This window comes from Henckelia pumila, chromosome 4 (assembly GCF_033568475.1).
Source record: "Henckelia pumila isolate YLH828 chromosome 4, ASM3356847v2, whole genome shotgun sequence".
Taxonomy (NCBI): domain Eukaryota; kingdom Viridiplantae; phylum Streptophyta; class Magnoliopsida; order Lamiales; family Gesneriaceae; genus Henckelia; species Henckelia pumila.
The window spans coordinates 40,665,650-40,682,642 of record NC_133123.1 but is presented as its reverse complement, the minus strand read 5'-3'; the positions used below and the strand labels follow the sequence as shown (position 1 = coordinate 40,682,642).

The window sequence follows — 16,993 nt, the reverse complement described above, 5'->3', positions numbered from 1 at the left end:
TCTATCGGAGGGATTAAATATCCGTTCGTGGACCTGATTGAAGAACAGTTCGTCCATCAGTTCCAGGGATATACAACAAGAGCAGAGCAATCTGTTGGTGTCCATAATCTCGCTTCGAGATTGGAGGTAAAAATTTATAATCGTTATTTAATTTTTACACACACACAATTTAATCGTAAGGTTGATACCCATTATGGAATCGTTCCATATAAAAATTTTAAACTTCCGCTGCACCGGGTATCAATCCTGATTGATCTGATCGCCGTGTTCTCCAACACGGGTCAGATTAGATCCGTATATTTTTTAGGAACATCAGTATATTTTATGCCAAAAAATTATTGTGAGACGGTCTCACTGATTAATTTTACGAGAAAAATTCTTATTTAGATAATCAATGAAAAAAATATTATTTGATGTCAAAAATATTATTTGTTTATTGTAAAATGAGTAGAGATGACCTGTTCTATAAATAAAAATCTGTGAGATCGTGTCACAAGATACTTACTCATTTTATATATTTCTTTCTTAAAATATGGACTTAGACATTTTTAGAATTTTGACTTTTTTTTCACTTGCTAATTCTATAAATTTGTATTTAATTTTCAAATGAAATACTTTTATTTTATTTTTCCTACTATACTGCAAAATTCATAATTAATTTTTTTTGAAAGACAAATAAAATTTTTAAATGATCTTTTCGTAAAAAAAAAAAAAACTGTTAAAATATTCAACACATGGGATAAAACAAGCGCAATCCCAACCATACAAAGCAAGCCCAACCCAAATATTAAACAAAATTCAAAATCCAACCAAAAACCAACAGCCATCAAAATGCTGACAACCAGATTGTCATCTGCTGCTTCTTCCTCCACTCTGCTCTGGAATCCTCGGAACGGACCAAATTTATCCGGGAAAATCCCTTCCATCGCGAACCCATCATTGTACAATTCCCTAAGACCCATAATCGAATGGAGTTTTCGCACTAAATTTCGTCCCAGAAACAAAATGGATTCATCTGTTTCAAGAATTGCGAGTCCTCGTGCTTCTGCTCAGCAGCTGAAGGACCCTGATCAGCTCATTGACTCTGTGGAGACGTTCATATTCGATTGTGATGGTAACTCTTTCTTCTTTCACCGGTTATCATTTTCCATGTTTCTGATTCTGATGTTAATGTGAAACCAAACTGTTCGAGAGAATGATTGAACTACTGTATGTAATTGGACTTTTGAACTTCAATGTTCCTGTCACGGGATTTTAACAAATCGAGAAAACCATTCTTCCCTGGGTCGTCTTCAATCCATCATGTAGGATTTGCACCAATATATAATCCATACGTCGACCATAAAACTCATATCTAGTTTATCCGGGAGATTTCTACGCAACAACGAGCATTTTCGGTGTATTTGTTTCAGACGTGCAGCCGAACATCTCGCTCGAATACAAAAAAATATAGTAATGAATCCCACGTGTTTGTTTTCAAGATGTTTCCCCTAACTCAATCCAAAATTAGTTCAAGGAAGAGGGTTGTCGTTGTTATCATGGTATAAAAATATACAGAGGGGGTGTAGCATACAATTAGCACCTGGTCTAACTCCAAATCCCATTCAAAGAAAGATTCTTGAAATATTCCCTTATATTTTATTTAGTACGACTATTTTATTGCACAAAATATTTATTTACGCATTTATTTAATATATATCAATACTTAACCATTGTCAAAATTGGTTAGATTCGTTAGTCAGGCCGGCCTGCCTCATGAAATAGGTGGATTGTATTGGTAATATTCCGACCCACCAAAATATCCTCTCAGGTTGATAATTTTGCGACCCGCCAAATGCTAGGATGGGCCGTTTGACCGTGCTAATTAAATTTATGCTTATTATTTTTAATTAATTTAATTAAAATAAGTAATTAATTTTTAAAACTAATCTAATCAATTAAATAATTATTTCAATTCTATGACAAAATTAATTGTTATTTCAATAATCTATAATATATATATATATATATATATATATATATATATATATATATATATAATGAACCAACCCCGTAGACTAACTAGCTTGATCATCTTGATGGATGGACAAAATTACCCCTTATCATTTTTTTCATCCAATACAAATGATGATAATTTACTAAGCATTGTTTGGTTTGATATATTATTAATCTATGTATAACTTATTCCAATGAAATTCGCCTTATTTTCGTCATGTTATTTATCTATTTATTAATTAATAATTTTACATAAATTAAATCAAATAAATTATAATCTATCAAATCAAATAATTTATAAACTATTTTTTTCTTATTTATTTTTAATTTACATTATATTACTTATCTATGAATTACTTATCTTATCACTCAAACCAAAGGGTACCAAATAAAATGACTAATTGATTTGTTAAAAATCTTAAAAAGTAATTAAATATGTTACAAATGTGTGCACACGATAATTCAATTCAAGTTAGTTATTACGTTTATATTAGTTAAGTATTAAAATAATTACATAGTATAGATAAATAAAATGGCAAAATTGATAACAAATATTCAATACACAGATTTAATGACTTTTAGTAACTTTTTTGAATACTATGCTTTGTTGATTTGATTGATTGATTTTGGTTGACTTTTATAGAATCTCACATATTTCTTTATGGACTCTCTCATAGATTTGCAAACAGATTTCTATGAACTTTGATAGACTTTTGCAAGGTTTTTATAAACTTTGTGAAATTTTTCATGAAATTATATAGATTTCATATCTAAATTATACTTTATTCTTTTTCATCGATTTATTTGAACTAAATATTATTTAATGTAGATACAACATTTTCAGTTTGAAATAAATTTTCTTATTTATTAATGCATATAGATTTTACTTATCTAAAATTTAAAACGTTATAATCCTTACATGTATGTGTATATATACTTTGTATATCATTAAATTTTAAAAAAATAGTGTCAATGTATTAACTCAAAAACCTTGAGTTTGAATTTACAATATATATCTTTACGTGAAAAAAATATTTAAAAACATTATTACAATTGTGTAAATATAATTTTTGAATAAATATATAATAGTTTACATAGTAACTGATAATACGAAAAAAATAAATTGAAAGAATTAATAAAACAATTAAATTTTATTTATTGAAAAAATTACTGTAATTTTCAACTCTATGGCTAACAAAATTTTATGATTTCCGTAATATTTTTATTAAAAAAATTCATATTTCAAATCATTGTAAAAAATTTGTGAATTTCGTACCTTGATGGCCAAAAAAAGAACGAAAAAAATCTAAAGATAATTGTTGACAATTTACACTTGTACTTTCAGAATCAACAAGTAGAACTAAAATATAACATGCATATGACACTCCAGTAATCTTCTCTTCTGGAATTGTAGTACTTTTCTTGATACGAGTTCAAAATTATCTCTGTATTGGTTTATACCGATGATAGGAGTTTTTGATATGTCAAGATAGACATGACAGAGGCATTTATCCTGCCAATACATTGCTGCTTAATATTATCCAGGGGTCATATGGAAGGGAGACAAATTGATCGACGGAGTCCCAGAAACTCTTGACATGCTTCGATCAAAGGTTAGCACTTTAATACTTTTCAGGACTCGTTATACATTGCTGTGCTTCATGCTACCAGTCTGTTGCACACTTTTACAGTGGTGAAGCCACAAATATGAAATGAGGGGCAAAACCGAAAATCGTTTTTTTTAAAATTAATTTGGGGTTGGGGTGAACTCCATTATATTTTTCTTATAGAAAAAGGAAAGTACATTTTTTTTATAGAAAAGTTCTGAGAATGGGAAATCTGCCACTGCTTTACTGCCTTATCATTGCTAGCTACAGATGTTGGACAGCACAATCTTTAGTTCAAGCCTTCAAGGTACTAAATTATCCATGCTTCTTCTTTGGTGATTTTTAGATTTGAATGCATCTTGATGTAGGGGAAAAGATTGGTTTTTGTCACCAACAACTCTACAAAATCGAGGAGGCAGTATGGGAAAAAGTTCGAAACACTTGGTCTTGATGTCAAGGAGGTGGGTAGCTAGTCATTTTGTTATGCATTTCTCGTACTATTGAGAAAAAGCAATTTGTCTAATTGACTTTTGATGTTTTCAGGAGGAAATATTTGCTTCATCCTTTGCCGCTGCTGCATACTTAAAATCGATTGATTTCCCCAAAGATAAAAAGGTTAGAAATGAAGTATCATTAAAAAACCATTCCGTAACTGAGATGCTAATCGTACTTCTTTTGTTATAAAAGGAGTTTCATTTACCTCCAGATAATATGTACGGAATTCTTATCTAAACAGCTAGTTATCCCCATGGTTTCCCTGGTTCTTGAGTTAATTTCCTTCCATCATCATAATAACTGATACATGCATGATCCACCGCACATGGATTTTTATTAACTTAAGCGATTTTATCTAAGCCCTGTACGGTTCTTGCTATTCTGCACTATTAATCTTGGTGCCACGCAATACCAATTATGAGTTTTTCTCCAAAACAGTTGAGAGTTTTACTTTTATAATGTCATGTGTCTAACACACTTAAGAATGGGTATAGAGGCATGTAAATCATGGGATGTGAATAACTGACGACTAGTTTTCATTCTGTCATACATCAAGGTTTATGTTGTTGGTGAGGATGGCATCTTGAAGGAGCTTGAGTTGGCTGGGTTTCAGTATATTGGTGGGCCAGTATGTAACAGATTTTCAATTATTTTCATTCCACTCGAAACATACAAAATTTTCTGCTCCTTCTTGATGGGATACAATGATGTGACTTTTTATTCTTGCAGGAAGATGGCGGGAAAAAGATTGAACTAAAACCAGGTTTTTTGATGGAACATGATGAAAATGTATGCATTAATCCTCTTATGCTTCTAAACCAAGTCAAATAGATTTTCGACAGAAAAAACACAATGTGGAAAATTTTTGTTATTGGTGGAATGTGGTGATCTAAATTCTGTTTTGTTAGGCTTGAATTGTTTGCTTTGGGATAATTTTTTGAAAACCATTTGTGGGAAAAATTAGAGGTCTATGGTGGTAATAGATCACAGAGCCACGTCATCTCTTTTGTAATGAGCGGATATCTTATCCGCCTTTTGTAAGATTTTTTGATTGCATATAATATATACTAGTTTCCTATCAAAAAAAAAAAAAATAGATCACAGAGCCCAACAATGAGTTTGTGAAGGTGAACTGCAGATCCCACATGGTCTGAACTCTGAACTAGTTTGTCCTCCTGTTTACTGTTAGGATTTTATGTCTCTCTCTCTCACACACACACACACACATATTTATTCATTTTTTATATGTTTTTTATTTTTCAAGGATATATCAAAGAGCAAGTAAATAATTCTATCAGATAGTAATCCTTATATGATAGAGTCGAAGTTCAGCAGTTTTCACCCTTTTGGTTTTTCCACGTAAATTGTGTGTCCAATTGTTCTATATCCTTTGCATAAGCTTTGCATGTTTCTTACAGTAACAATCCTTCGAAGCATCATCATATAAACTGTTGCAATTAAAGTAGTCAATTCGCATTAATATGTCATGATTTATTGATCAGGTTGGAGCTGTTGTGGTTGGATTTGATCGTTATTTCAACTATTACAAAATTCAGTGAGTTTCCTGACAAGGTCTTTCTTATTTTTTTTTTTTCAAGTGAGATGCATGGTTTCACCTTATAGATTTTAAACTGGAGATGACAAAAACTAGAAATGAGTTGAAAGTTTCTAATGGTGGAAGAATATTTGTATTCCTTTCCCTTGAATTCATTGGAGGGATGAATCTAACCTATTATCATTATTTTTCCAGAATGCTATATTCTCTTCACAAATCATCTTATTTTCTTTCTTTTCTACTTTCAGTCCTTTGTTGGGATCTGAAACGCTACTCCACCTCTCTTGAGATTCCTCCAATTTGATCCACCAAAATGATTAAACTCCTTCGCATCCCTCGATGTTTCCAAAGTTTATTCACCGTTACTGCCATTCAAGTCAAGGGACAATAACAAATTCCTGCTATTTGCTAATTAAATATTTGAAAATTTTTAAAAGTCAAATTTATATACTTAATTGTATTATTCTCTCTCTCCTTCATTGGATGTATAGACAATTAAATATAAACTTCACTGACATCAGCAAATGATATTTTGAGTGAAAGAAGGGAAGGAGTAAAATTTTCCAGGAATTATATGTACATAAACTTGAGTCACTCATTAACCATAGAAGTATGATTTGTTTTAATTTTATTTTTGAAGGTATGCAACTTTGTGCATCCGTGAAAACCCTGGCTGTCTTTTCATTGCTACAAATCGTGATGCTGTCACACATCTTACAGATGCTCAAGAATGGGCAGGTTACTATATTCTAATTATTTCCGTTTGAAGTAATGATGTTAGTTTTAAAGATTACGGGCACAAGTTCATGTCTGTCCGAAAACATTACCATTTTATTTTTAAAAACTGAAGGGAAAAATGTTTTCAGCACTGTATAGGAAACAGAAAAATTGGAGGTTCTCTCTGATAATGTTGAAACATATATGTCTGAGTTGATCTAACCTGCAAGTTTCTAACGTTTTTGTACCTTCACATCTTGGCACTGTTACCAGGGCCTTGCAGGCTAAGTTGACTGCATCAGAAATTAATAAACACATGTGATTGTAATCAATTTTCTGGAGATATGAAAATGTTAATCACTAGGCGTTATTAACTCTTGCCATAGCATTCGGTAACTGTTTCACTTGTGACTCGACTGAGTATGAAAAACATTGCATACCACTACTGTACTGTGTGAATCAGGAAATCAACTTATTCAAGGTGCTTCTAAGTTCGTGAATGAAATACATCTATTACTTTGTAATTGTAACTTACATATTAAATTGATGTCCAAGATGCCTACCTCGTTTTTGCTTGCAATCAGGTGGTGGTTCAATGGTAGGTGCCGTGCGTGGATCCACTCAACGTGAGCCACTTGTTGTCGGAAAGCCTTCAACTTTCATGATGGACTATTTAGCAAATGAGTATGTGACCCTTGACTGCATAAATAAAGGGGCTGGGATGAAATTTAGTGAGAGGAGATTCCATATATTCTGAAAGGCAAAACTTGTTATGAAAAAATGTGAAATTTGATTTCTTTTGTTTGAGGTCACACCCTCCAACCTCCAACCCAAGCATTAAAGTAACGCGAATTTTTGGTTCATGTCATGCGAATGTATTTAGACGGTTGACTAGCTTCTAACAGACATTCATATCTTAAATTACATAGATTCGGCATCACAAAGTCCCAGATATGCATGGTTGGAGATAGGCTAGATACTGATATTCTTTTCGGACAAAACGGTGGTTGCAGAACTCTTCTTGTCCTGTCAGGTACGTGATCAAAATGAACTTACATTTCTGTGTCTAACCTTATGCACCCTTCCGTCCCAGAGGATTTTTATGCTATTGCTATAGTACACCGCGTTTAAGATTTTTGATGTTACTTTCAGGCGTGACATCCATGTCAATGCTACAAAATCCTGAGAATCCAATACAGCCTGATTTTTATACAAACAAGATTTCAGATTTTCTCTCTCTCAAGGCTGCAACAGTATGAGAGCGATTTTTCAGCTCAACAATGCCATTCTTTGGTTCTGAATGTATTGTTACAAACATTAAAATTTCTTCGTTTAGAAAAGTTAAAAGAGCTCATGAATTCGGAAATGCTGTACCTGCCTAGCATCAATGTAAATTTTATCTACATTTATTATTACCAACATAAAGTAGCACAAAGTAGGCGAGATCTACCTATTATACATGATAGGTGTGATGAAATAATACTCATTCAAGTGGTTTATCATCATGGGAAAAGGTTAGAGGTGTGAAGAGATGATGACATATTATTAGCTTAACATCTGATCTTTTACTCAATTTTACAGTAGTTCACTTGAGAGAAATGTTTAAAATGATTTTAATGTGAATGACTTTGAAGTCGATTGTAACCATTTTTATCCTTAATAAATTTATGTTTTCTTTTCAAAAAAATTAAAAATAATAAAAAATAAAAATAACCAAGGGCAATATAACTTTCTCTTAAAAACTGATAAAAGGGTTGAAATTTTCAATGTACTTCCACTTATAAGTTATGACGCACCTGCTCGTTACTCCATGGATGTTATATGGAATAGTGATATTAAATAATAATATTTCCGTTTGATTGATTAATAATGGAATTAAAATTATGTCTAAAAGCTATTTTATAATTTTATCATCTACAATTATAAATAATGCTATATTTATTTTGTTTGGCAGAGCACAATTCAGATCTTAGAATTATAATTTTAAAATTGAATTACTTCCCACACGATAACAATATATTTAACTACATAGGTTTTTTTTTTTAAATTTAATATGTTACGATTAAGACCTATATAACTTGTTGGTTGCACTCCTTTCCAATGTTTTCTTTCCCAGAGAAACCACAAAACATTCAAAAAAATATATATATTTCACATGGCAAAAATAAATTTATTCATATTAACACGAAAAATAAAACTAAATTAAATAAATGAAAGGATTGAAATTTTAGTTTGCATCCGTGAACAAAAAGTCAAAAACCAAGGAAAGTGGATAAAAAGAAGACAGGATAAAGCGTGCAGCCAACCAAACGCGACTCTAGTGGCCCTGTATTGTACAGTTTGTGGACCGTGTTTGATCTGCGGCTTGACAGGCACAATTCAAGAATAGGATCCCACTCCTCAAATATTCTCTCTTTTTTTTCTTTGTTTTGTGTGTTTTTTTTGCTCTGCGTGGAGCTTTGGGTCTTGCTGCAATTCTTGATGGTGGGTTTTGGATTCTGAATGCTATTTATTTTTCCTTCTTTTGTTACTCAATCGAAACATGAAGTTGCGTATCAGCATCATTGCTTTGAAATGTAGTCACCTTGGGATTTTGTTTCTATTTGTGCATTTTGCAGGGGTCTTTTTCATCTGGCGGAGTTTCCCTTTCTTTCTTTTACCAAGTGTGGAATTAATGTGTAGCTGCTGTTATAATTGCATTGCTGGTAATTTTATTGTTTTTGAAGTATGGATGCTTATTCTCTTAAATTTGACTCCAAGGTTGTGTAATTTTACAGCCCTCCCTCGTTTTCGGAAGTTTTAGTTGATGTGATAGTTGATACATTGATAATTCAGCATATGGATGGAGGCATACTTGGTAAAAAAAGATTTAGAATAGTGAATATTTAATTTAAGAACCAGAATGGTTTCTGATAAATGTTTGAAAGAGGACACTTTTCTTTGTAGCTTTGAAAAGAATCTGTGGTATGGTCAAGAATATGAGTAGTGAATAACAAGCAAATAATTGGACACCAGCACTTAAAGTGACTAGTCGTGTGTAATTTTTACTATGTGGTTATTTAGTTACTTCAACATTTTCTTGCTTTCTCATGTTTCTGATTCACTGCTCATGCGGGGAAGCCGGATGCTTGACCATGAGCAGCTTGTGTGCCCCAAGTGCAGCAATGCTGTGGGGCTGTGTTTTGTTTACAAGGCCAAAACCATCAGAAGCACATTACGCCAAATTCTGCCGTTCTTCATAAAATGGCACAAACAACTGCGGAGGGGTTATCCAATGTTGTTCAATGATTTAGTCTTGACCCAAGTGTTTTCTTCCACTTTAGCAGTTCGGATTGGGATGACCTTCACATATCTATTTAAGTTGGTAATATTACGATTTAGGAGTTAAATGAAAGTTTCAGTGGACAAAACCACACTGAAATTTATTTCCCTTCATGCGTACGATATTATATTTTACTTGTATCGTGCTCAGTGTTTTGTAGAGAACATATTTGTCAGAAGAATGTAAATCTCATATCTTCTTCAACGTATATACACTGGTTTAAATAATTACAGGGAGAAAGACTAAAAAAGGAAAAAATATAAACTATGAATTCATATCTACACATTCCATAATCTATAGCAATTTAAGATTCACATAATCAATCTAATTATATAGCCGATTTGATTGTGATCTCCAACACTCCCCTCAAGCTGGTAGATATGGATCTTTCATTCCCAGCTTGGAAATCATGTCTTGAAAGGCTGGATTGTTCAGATCTTTAGTGAGCACATCAGCGAGCTGACCATTGGTAGGGACATACGGTGTACAAATAAGTCCACTATCAATCTTCTCCTTAATAAAGTGTCTATCCACTTCTACATGTTTCGTCCTATCATACTGCACTGGATTGTGGGCAATATTAATAGCAGATTTATTATCGCATAAAAGTTTCATAGGTCCTTCCCACTTGATTTGAAGATCATCCAGAATTATCTTGATCCACAATAACTCACATATCCCCAAGGCCATTGCTCGAAATTCTGCTTCAGCACTTGATCGTGCTACGACATTTTGTTTCTTGCTTCTCCATGTCACCAAATTTCCCCCTAGGAAAGTGCAATATCCCGATGTAGATCTCCTATCCACAGGTGATCCTGCATAATCTGCATCGGTATATGCTTTGATGCTCAATCCAGTATTTCTTTTAAACAAAACACCCTTGCCAGGACTTGTCTTTAGATATTGTAGTAGCCGATGGACTGCTTGTAGATGTCCTTCTCTTGGATCATGCATAAATTGACTCACAACACTCACTGGATATGCAATATCCGGTCTCGTATGAGAAAGGTATATAGGCTTCCCTATCAGCTTTTGATACACTTCTTTATCGACCACAGGGTCTTTAGTGAATTCTCCAAACTTCTGATTAACATCGATTGGTGTATGGGCTGGTTTGCAATTCAACAGTCCTGTCTCCTTCAATAAGTTTGTGACATATTTCTGCTGTGAAATGAAGATGCCTCTGCTAGAATGTGCCACTTCAATTCCAAGAAAATATTTCAGCCTTCCAAGCTCCTTCACTTCAATTTCTTTTGTCAGACATTTTCTTAGAATCTGTTTTTCGTTTTCATCATTCCCAGTCATAATTATGTCGTCAACATACACTAGGAGGATTGTGACTCCCCCTGAGCTTGAGTGTTTGAAGAAGAGCGTGTGATCTCCTTGACTTTGTTTGTACCCAAATGTAAGCATTACTTGTGTAAATCTTCCAAACCAAGCTCTTGGTGATTGTTTGAGTCCATAGAGAGCCTTTTTAAGTCTGCAAACTTTATTATCCCTTTCACCGCCCTTAAATCCTGGTGGTATCTCCATCTAGATCTCTTCATTCAAGGTGCCGTGTAGGAAAGCGTTCTTCACATCAAATTGATTTAATTTCCAGTTAAAGTTGGCAGCAAGAGAGAGTAAGATCCTCACTGTATTCATTTTGGCAACTGAGGCAAAAGTCTCATGATAATCCACTCCATACGTCTGTGTGTACCCTTTCGCAACAAGTCTGGCTTTGTACTTTTCTAAGGATCCATCAGAGTTGTATTTCAATGTATACACCCATTTGCAGCCCACAATCTTTTTTTCCGGTGGTAGATTAGTGATCTCCCAAGTGTTATTCTTCTCTAGTGCCTGCATTTCCTGTTTCATAGCAAGTCTCCAATTCTCATTAGATAAAGCCTCAGACAAAGAATTAGGAATATCAATAGTGTTTAGACTCGTTAAGAAACTTCTGTAGGATGAAGAAAATTTTTTAAATGTAACATGATTTGCCATAGGATAAAGGGGCCTTGTGGTACATTCTCTAGTTCCTTTTCGAATGACAATAGGTAAATCATTTGTTTGGACAGATTATGAGGCTGGGATTTCAGTTTCAGACCATACCTCAGTGACCGGATGTGGTGAGGCTTCTTGGACTTGTGCTGGATCAGCGTCAGGCCTTCTCCTCCTTGAGTATACTTGGTTAAAGCGAGTATGACCAGTTTCATTGGAGGGTGAGGATGAGTCACTCACTGCTGGAGTAGAATTTGGTGCTGAGGTGGTAGAAGGCAGTTCTAACAAGAATGCATCCCTATCTTCATCACTAAGAGATGACAAGTGTTCTTCAGGTGAATGAGGCTGGCTGAAATATGAACTATGTTCATCAAATGTGACATCAATAGAGACAAAAAATCTTTTTGTAGGTGGATGATAACACTTGTACCCTTTCTTAGTAGAGGGGTATCCAACGAAGATACACTTTACAGCTCTAGAATCTAGTTTCCCTCTATTTTGACTATGGATGTGAACAAAAGCAGTGCACCCAAAGATCCGTGGGGTAAGATTATTCGATGGTTGTAGGTCAGGATAAAATTGAGAAAGAATTTCCAGTGGTGTTCTGAATCCCAAAACTTTAGAAGGGAGACGGTTTATGATATGTGCAGCGGTTAGTACATCTTCCCCCAATAGTTTTTAGGAACCTTTTTGTGAAAGAGAAGTGCCCGAGTAGTGGCTAAGAGGTGACCATTCTTGCGTTCAGCTACTCCGTTTTGTTGTGGAGTATTAACGCATGAAGACTCATGAATGATTCCTTCTTTTTCAAGATATGGAGATAAAATTTGGTTGAAATAGTCTTTAGCATTATCTGACCTTAATCTTTTTATCTTAACCCCAAATTGATTTTGGATCATGGTATGAAAATTTCGAAACACATCACTTAGTTCAGTTTTGGATTTGAGAAGAAAAATCCATGAAATTCTAGTGCAATCATCCACAAATAAAACAAACCATCGAGATCCAGAAGTATTCAAAACATTAGAAGGTCCCCAAATATCACTATGAATTAGATAGAAAGGGCTGGAACTTCTTTTACTGCTAGCTGGAAAAGAAACACGTTTGTGTTTTGCAAACTCACACACATCACAATGAAGGTGTTTATTTTCTAAACCTTTAAACAAAGATGGAAACAGAACTTTTAAAATTCCAAAAGACGGATGTCCTTATCTGAAGTGTTGAAGCCAAATGCTACTGTTATTTGATGAAGATGAAAGAAAGGATGAAGATGTTTTATTTGTGCAGGTTTCCTCAAGGAGATAAAGGCCATTTGCCTCCATAGCAAGTCCAATCTTCCTCCCCGAATCCTGGTCCTGAAAAATACAGAATGAAGGATAAAACAAAACATTACACTTCAAATCAAATGTAAGCTTTTGAATGGATATCAAGTTTGTTGATAGTTTGGGCACATGGAGAACATTTCTTAGTGTAATCAATTCACTAATGCCTACATCACCAATTCCTGCTACAGTGGTAAGAGAGCCATCAGCCATGGTTATTTTCCGGTTATGGGACAAGGTGTGTAAGTAGTGAATATAAGAGATGAGTGTGCCATGTGGTCAGTGGCTCCGGAGTCTATCACCCATGAATTTCTAATATCTTTATCTGAGACATTTATTCCTAGAGAAATTGGGTACTTACCTGAAAGCGCCAAGGAACATCCTCCAGATTTTACTCCACTAGACTTTTCAAGGGACAAAATCATTCCCTTGAGTTTTTCAATTTCCTCTTTAAGGTCAGTCTGCATCAGATTTGATTCTTGACCTTGTTGGCCGATGCTGAGGTTGGCCTGTCCAGAATTGCGTGGCGGCTGTGGTTGTGATCCTCCTCGTTGAGTTCCTTCACGTGGTCTGCCGTGAAGTTTCCAACAAGTTTCCTTTGTGTGTGAAGACTTTTTACAATAAGTACACCAAAGATTCTTTTTGTTGTCACGTTCGAATGTTTTTGGGAACTGCACTTCCTTCGCATTTTCTTGGATTGGATGGGAATGTTCTGATTTTGCTACCACCATAGCAGATCCTTCCAGATTTTGTGATTCAAGCATCACACCCCTTCTACTTTCTTCAGCTTGTATCATAGATATTGTCTCTTCCAGAGATGGAACTTCATCTTTCCCTAGAATTTGAATTCTAACTTGATCAAATTCAGAGTTTAACCCAGCCAAAAAGTCATAGACTCGATCCTTTTCGATGAATCTTCGGAGTGTGGTTGCATCCTCAGGGTCCTTCATTTCAATGACTCTATAATGGTCAAGTTCCTGCCATAAATTCAGCAATATATTTGCATACTCAGTAACAGGTTTGTTCCCCTGTTTCAACGATCCCACTTTCATTTTTATTTCAAAGACGTGGGCTGTGTCTCGAGCCTTGGAGTAGGTTCGACGGATTGACTCCCATATTGCTTTGGCGGTGGTTAAGAACATAACGGTGTCACTGATCTTGGGATCCATTGAGTCCCACAGTCAGGACATAACCATAGAATCAGCTTCGTCCCATGAGTCAAAGCCTTTTTCACCAGGTTTTGGTCCCTTGCCCAGAAGGTGACTAAGCTTGCCTTTGCCTTTCAAGTAGGTCTGCACGAATTGCGACCACTTCAAAAAATTTTTGCCATCCAGTCTGTAGCCTACCCGAAGATTCTGCAACTCTCCAATTGATTTATTGGGGTTAACTTCTTCAGTTTGAGTTGTAAATTTTGGTTCTTCAACTGCCGACATAATGATTGACTGGGGCTTTGATTAGAAGGAATAATAGGCTATAAAGTGGATGAGAAAGAAACACAAATCGCAAGGTTTAAAACCTAGCTTTGATACCATGTCAGAAGAATGTAAATCTCATATCTTCTTCAACGTATGTACACTGGTTTAAATAATTACAGGGAAAAAGACTAAAAAAGAAAAAAATATAAACTATGGATTCATATCTACACATTCCATAATCTATAGCAATTTAAGATTCACATAATCAATCTAGTTATATAGCCGATTTGATTGTGATCTCCAACAATATTGGATGTTATATTGGAAAATTTTTCTTAACATGTCTAGATTCTTCGATATCTTATGCATGTTTTTTCAATAAGGTGCATGTATCAACTTATGCCATACACTTAGGTCCAGGGAACCCATGTATCCGCATCTTGCACCCTTGACATCCAATATACATTGAGTTACAGATACTGATATTCCATGAGTAGGTAGTGATGAATAAGAAACTTTAAAATTGTCAAATTTCGCAAGAGAAATGATGCTTCATAACTTTTACTGTGGCTTGATCAAGGTTTTAAACCAATGTTGTTGATCTTGGTGTAAAGTGTAACCGAATCAAATTGCATACACTTTATTTTGTCTCTGTTAGACGATTTCGATTCAGATTTGATTATGGTTTGAACAGATTGTATAGAAATTTATTCAAGGGAACCATGATCTGTCCACATTTAGTTAGTGCTTATTACTTGGACGAAATATTTGGAGATCTTTTGTTTTATACATCATGTATGCTGGCCTTCAATGTTAGAGTGATAGATACAGATAAATAACATTCATGCTATTCACTGGTATCACCAATATATGGAATAGGCCTGGTGATTGTACACCTATGTTTGTATCTCGTCTGTTTGAGGGCAAATAAAAAATGAAGTGTATTTCATCAGTGGATTATTTTCTATTTTGCTTACACATTGGCCTAGATTCTATTTTCTCGTAGGCCTTAGTGTCGTGTATTTTGCAGTTAAGGGCCTCTAGGATGGATGTTTTAATGTTGCAGTCTCTGACCTTCATAGAGAAGGAACGTCCCGAAAGATCATACGAGTTTCTTAGACATTATCATGGTATCCAAGATTGTCTGTATGCGCTGAATTTATCTAGACAAACTTCAAAGCTTGATATTCCTTATAGAAACAGGTAATTTCTGTACTCACCGGATTGTAATTATTTGAGATATCACTGCTTATCCGGACATTTAAAATATGATAAATGATAAATTTTTTAAGTTGAATTCGGGTTGAAAGGTATGTGATTTATTTGAAATCCTTTGTTTTTACTTGGTCTTTTGAAATTATATGAAATAATATTTTGGGTATATTGTTGTTAAACATCGAGCAGAAATTTCATGCCATATGGGCTTTTTTTGACATTTGTTCCTCAAAACAGTTCTTCATCAAGTAGGCGCAGCTTAAAAATAGCATTTGCTTTAAATACCGATGGATTTACCACTGATAACAACCAAGGTAACCTCGATGGAGACAACAGTGTTCTTGGTGGAACACGTTTGGGCAGGATAGTCAGTGCTGGCGGCAGGCAGCTATTGAGCAAGTTAAACTCCGCTCGGAAGAATTTTCCCATGAAGGTGTTTCTTCTGCTTCTGGGTTTTTACATGGCTAACGCCCTTGCTACTATTCTTGGTCAGACTGGTGACTGGGACGTACTGGTAGCAGGATTTGTTGTCGCTGCCATCGAAGGTATTGGCATGCTAATGTACAGAAGAAAGCCCCTCCCTACCGAAAGATTGCAGTCGTTGGTGGTGATGGTAAACTATTGGAAAGCCGGCGTTTGCCTAGGCTTATTTGTCGATGCTTTTAAGTTAGGTAGTTGATTTTAAGCCTTTCTTGATTTCCTCCACAAAATGTGGAAGGATTGTTGTGAAACCATTTAGAAACTTACCTGCCATCTAGGAAATTGGATCATGGGAATGTGTAAACTTCTATAACATTTCTTGAGTTTATAGATAATAAGAGTGTTTAAAAAACGTAGCGTTGTTCCGTAGTGTTTTTGTCATGTCATAGCGTAGCGCACAGTTCAAGCTATTCTGAACGACAATTATTTAATTAAAAAATAGTAAAATACTTATTTACAAGTAAATTAGTGAAATAATTAGTCATGAAACCATAATAATTGATCATGCTAAAATATACTTTCAACATCCAACAATCATTTTCACATCAACAAGACCTAACCTTGTTTGTCTCAACCTTTAATTTTGGTTAAAATATTTCAATTATGAATCATTAGTTTTTGTCCAAATAGTGTACGTTATTTGCGCTATGACTATCACGCTCTTTTCTTGAGAATAGGGTGTGTCATTTGTGCAAAAGGCTAGAGCTATGTAGTGGTACGCCATAAAATTGCGCTATAGCGCGCTACACAATGTGCTATTTAAAACACTGGATAATATAGCAATTCGAGATATTATTTTTCACTTAACTTTGTATGCAGTCCCAGGCATATATATCCTTTTTCTTTGCATCAGCTTTCCAGTACAGGATGAACTGCATTTTTAGCTCTGAAAT

At 34.6% G+C, this 16,993-nt stretch overlaps 2 protein-coding genes across 3 annotated transcripts; both read left to right on the top strand.

Moving 5' to 3' along the window:
* The first annotated feature begins 799 nt into the window (after positions 1-799).
* LOC140860395 (phosphoglycolate phosphatase 1A, chloroplastic-like) lies at positions 800-7,829 on the top strand. The gene is made up of 11 exons (XM_073263410.1): positions 800-1,114; positions 3,541-3,608; positions 3,971-4,063; positions 4,146-4,217; positions 4,654-4,725; positions 4,827-4,886; positions 5,600-5,652; positions 6,293-6,390; positions 6,954-7,053; positions 7,299-7,402; positions 7,522-7,829. Exons 1-11 carry the CDS (start codon positions 832-834, stop codon positions 7,626-7,628), a joined length of 1,110 nt encoding a protein of 369 aa, XP_073119511.1. The 5' UTR covers positions 800-831; the 3' UTR covers positions 7,629-7,829.
* Positions 7,830-8,669: 840 nt separating this feature from the next.
* Positions 8,670-16,438, top strand: LOC140865576 (ycf20-like protein). Of its 2 annotated transcripts, XM_073270257.1 has the most exons (5): positions 8,670-8,853; positions 8,988-9,074; positions 12,956-13,075; positions 15,436-15,608; positions 15,858-16,438. In XM_073270257.1, the coding sequence occupies exons 4-5, from the start codon at positions 15,451-15,453 to the stop codon at positions 16,297-16,299; spliced, it is 600 nt and encodes a 199-aa protein (XP_073126358.1). In that variant the 5' UTR covers positions 8,670-8,853; positions 8,988-9,074; positions 12,956-13,075; positions 15,436-15,450; the 3' UTR covers positions 16,300-16,438. The 2 variants fall into 2 exon arrangements, with proteins under 2 accessions (XP_073126358.1, XP_073126357.1); XM_073270256.1 differs by lacking the exon at positions 12,956-13,075 and having other exon boundaries at positions 8,673-8,853.
* Positions 16,439-16,993: the final 555 nt, after the last annotated feature.

Excerpts from the sequence above, each read along its gene's own strand:
- LOC140860395 (XM_073263410.1), top strand. The coding sequence starts at position 832 with ATGCTGACAACCAGATTGTCATCTGCTGCTTCTTCCTCCACTCTGCTC. Across the intron at positions 4,218-4,653 it reads ATTTCCCCAAAGATAAAAAG|GTTTATGTTGTTGGTGAGGA; the intron begins GTTAGAAATGAA and ends TCATACATCAAG. Across the intron at positions 7,054-7,298 it reads ATGGACTATTTAGCAAATGA|ATTCGGCATCACAAAGTCCC; the intron begins GTATGTGACCCT and ends TAAATTACATAG.
- LOC140865576 (XM_073270257.1), top strand. The coding sequence starts at position 15,451 with ATGGATGTTTTAATGTTGCAGTCTCTGACCTTCATAGAGAAGGAACGT. Across the intron at positions 15,609-15,857 it reads GATATTCCTTATAGAAACAG|TTCTTCATCAAGTAGGCGCA; the intron begins GTAATTTCTGTA and ends TCCTCAAAACAG.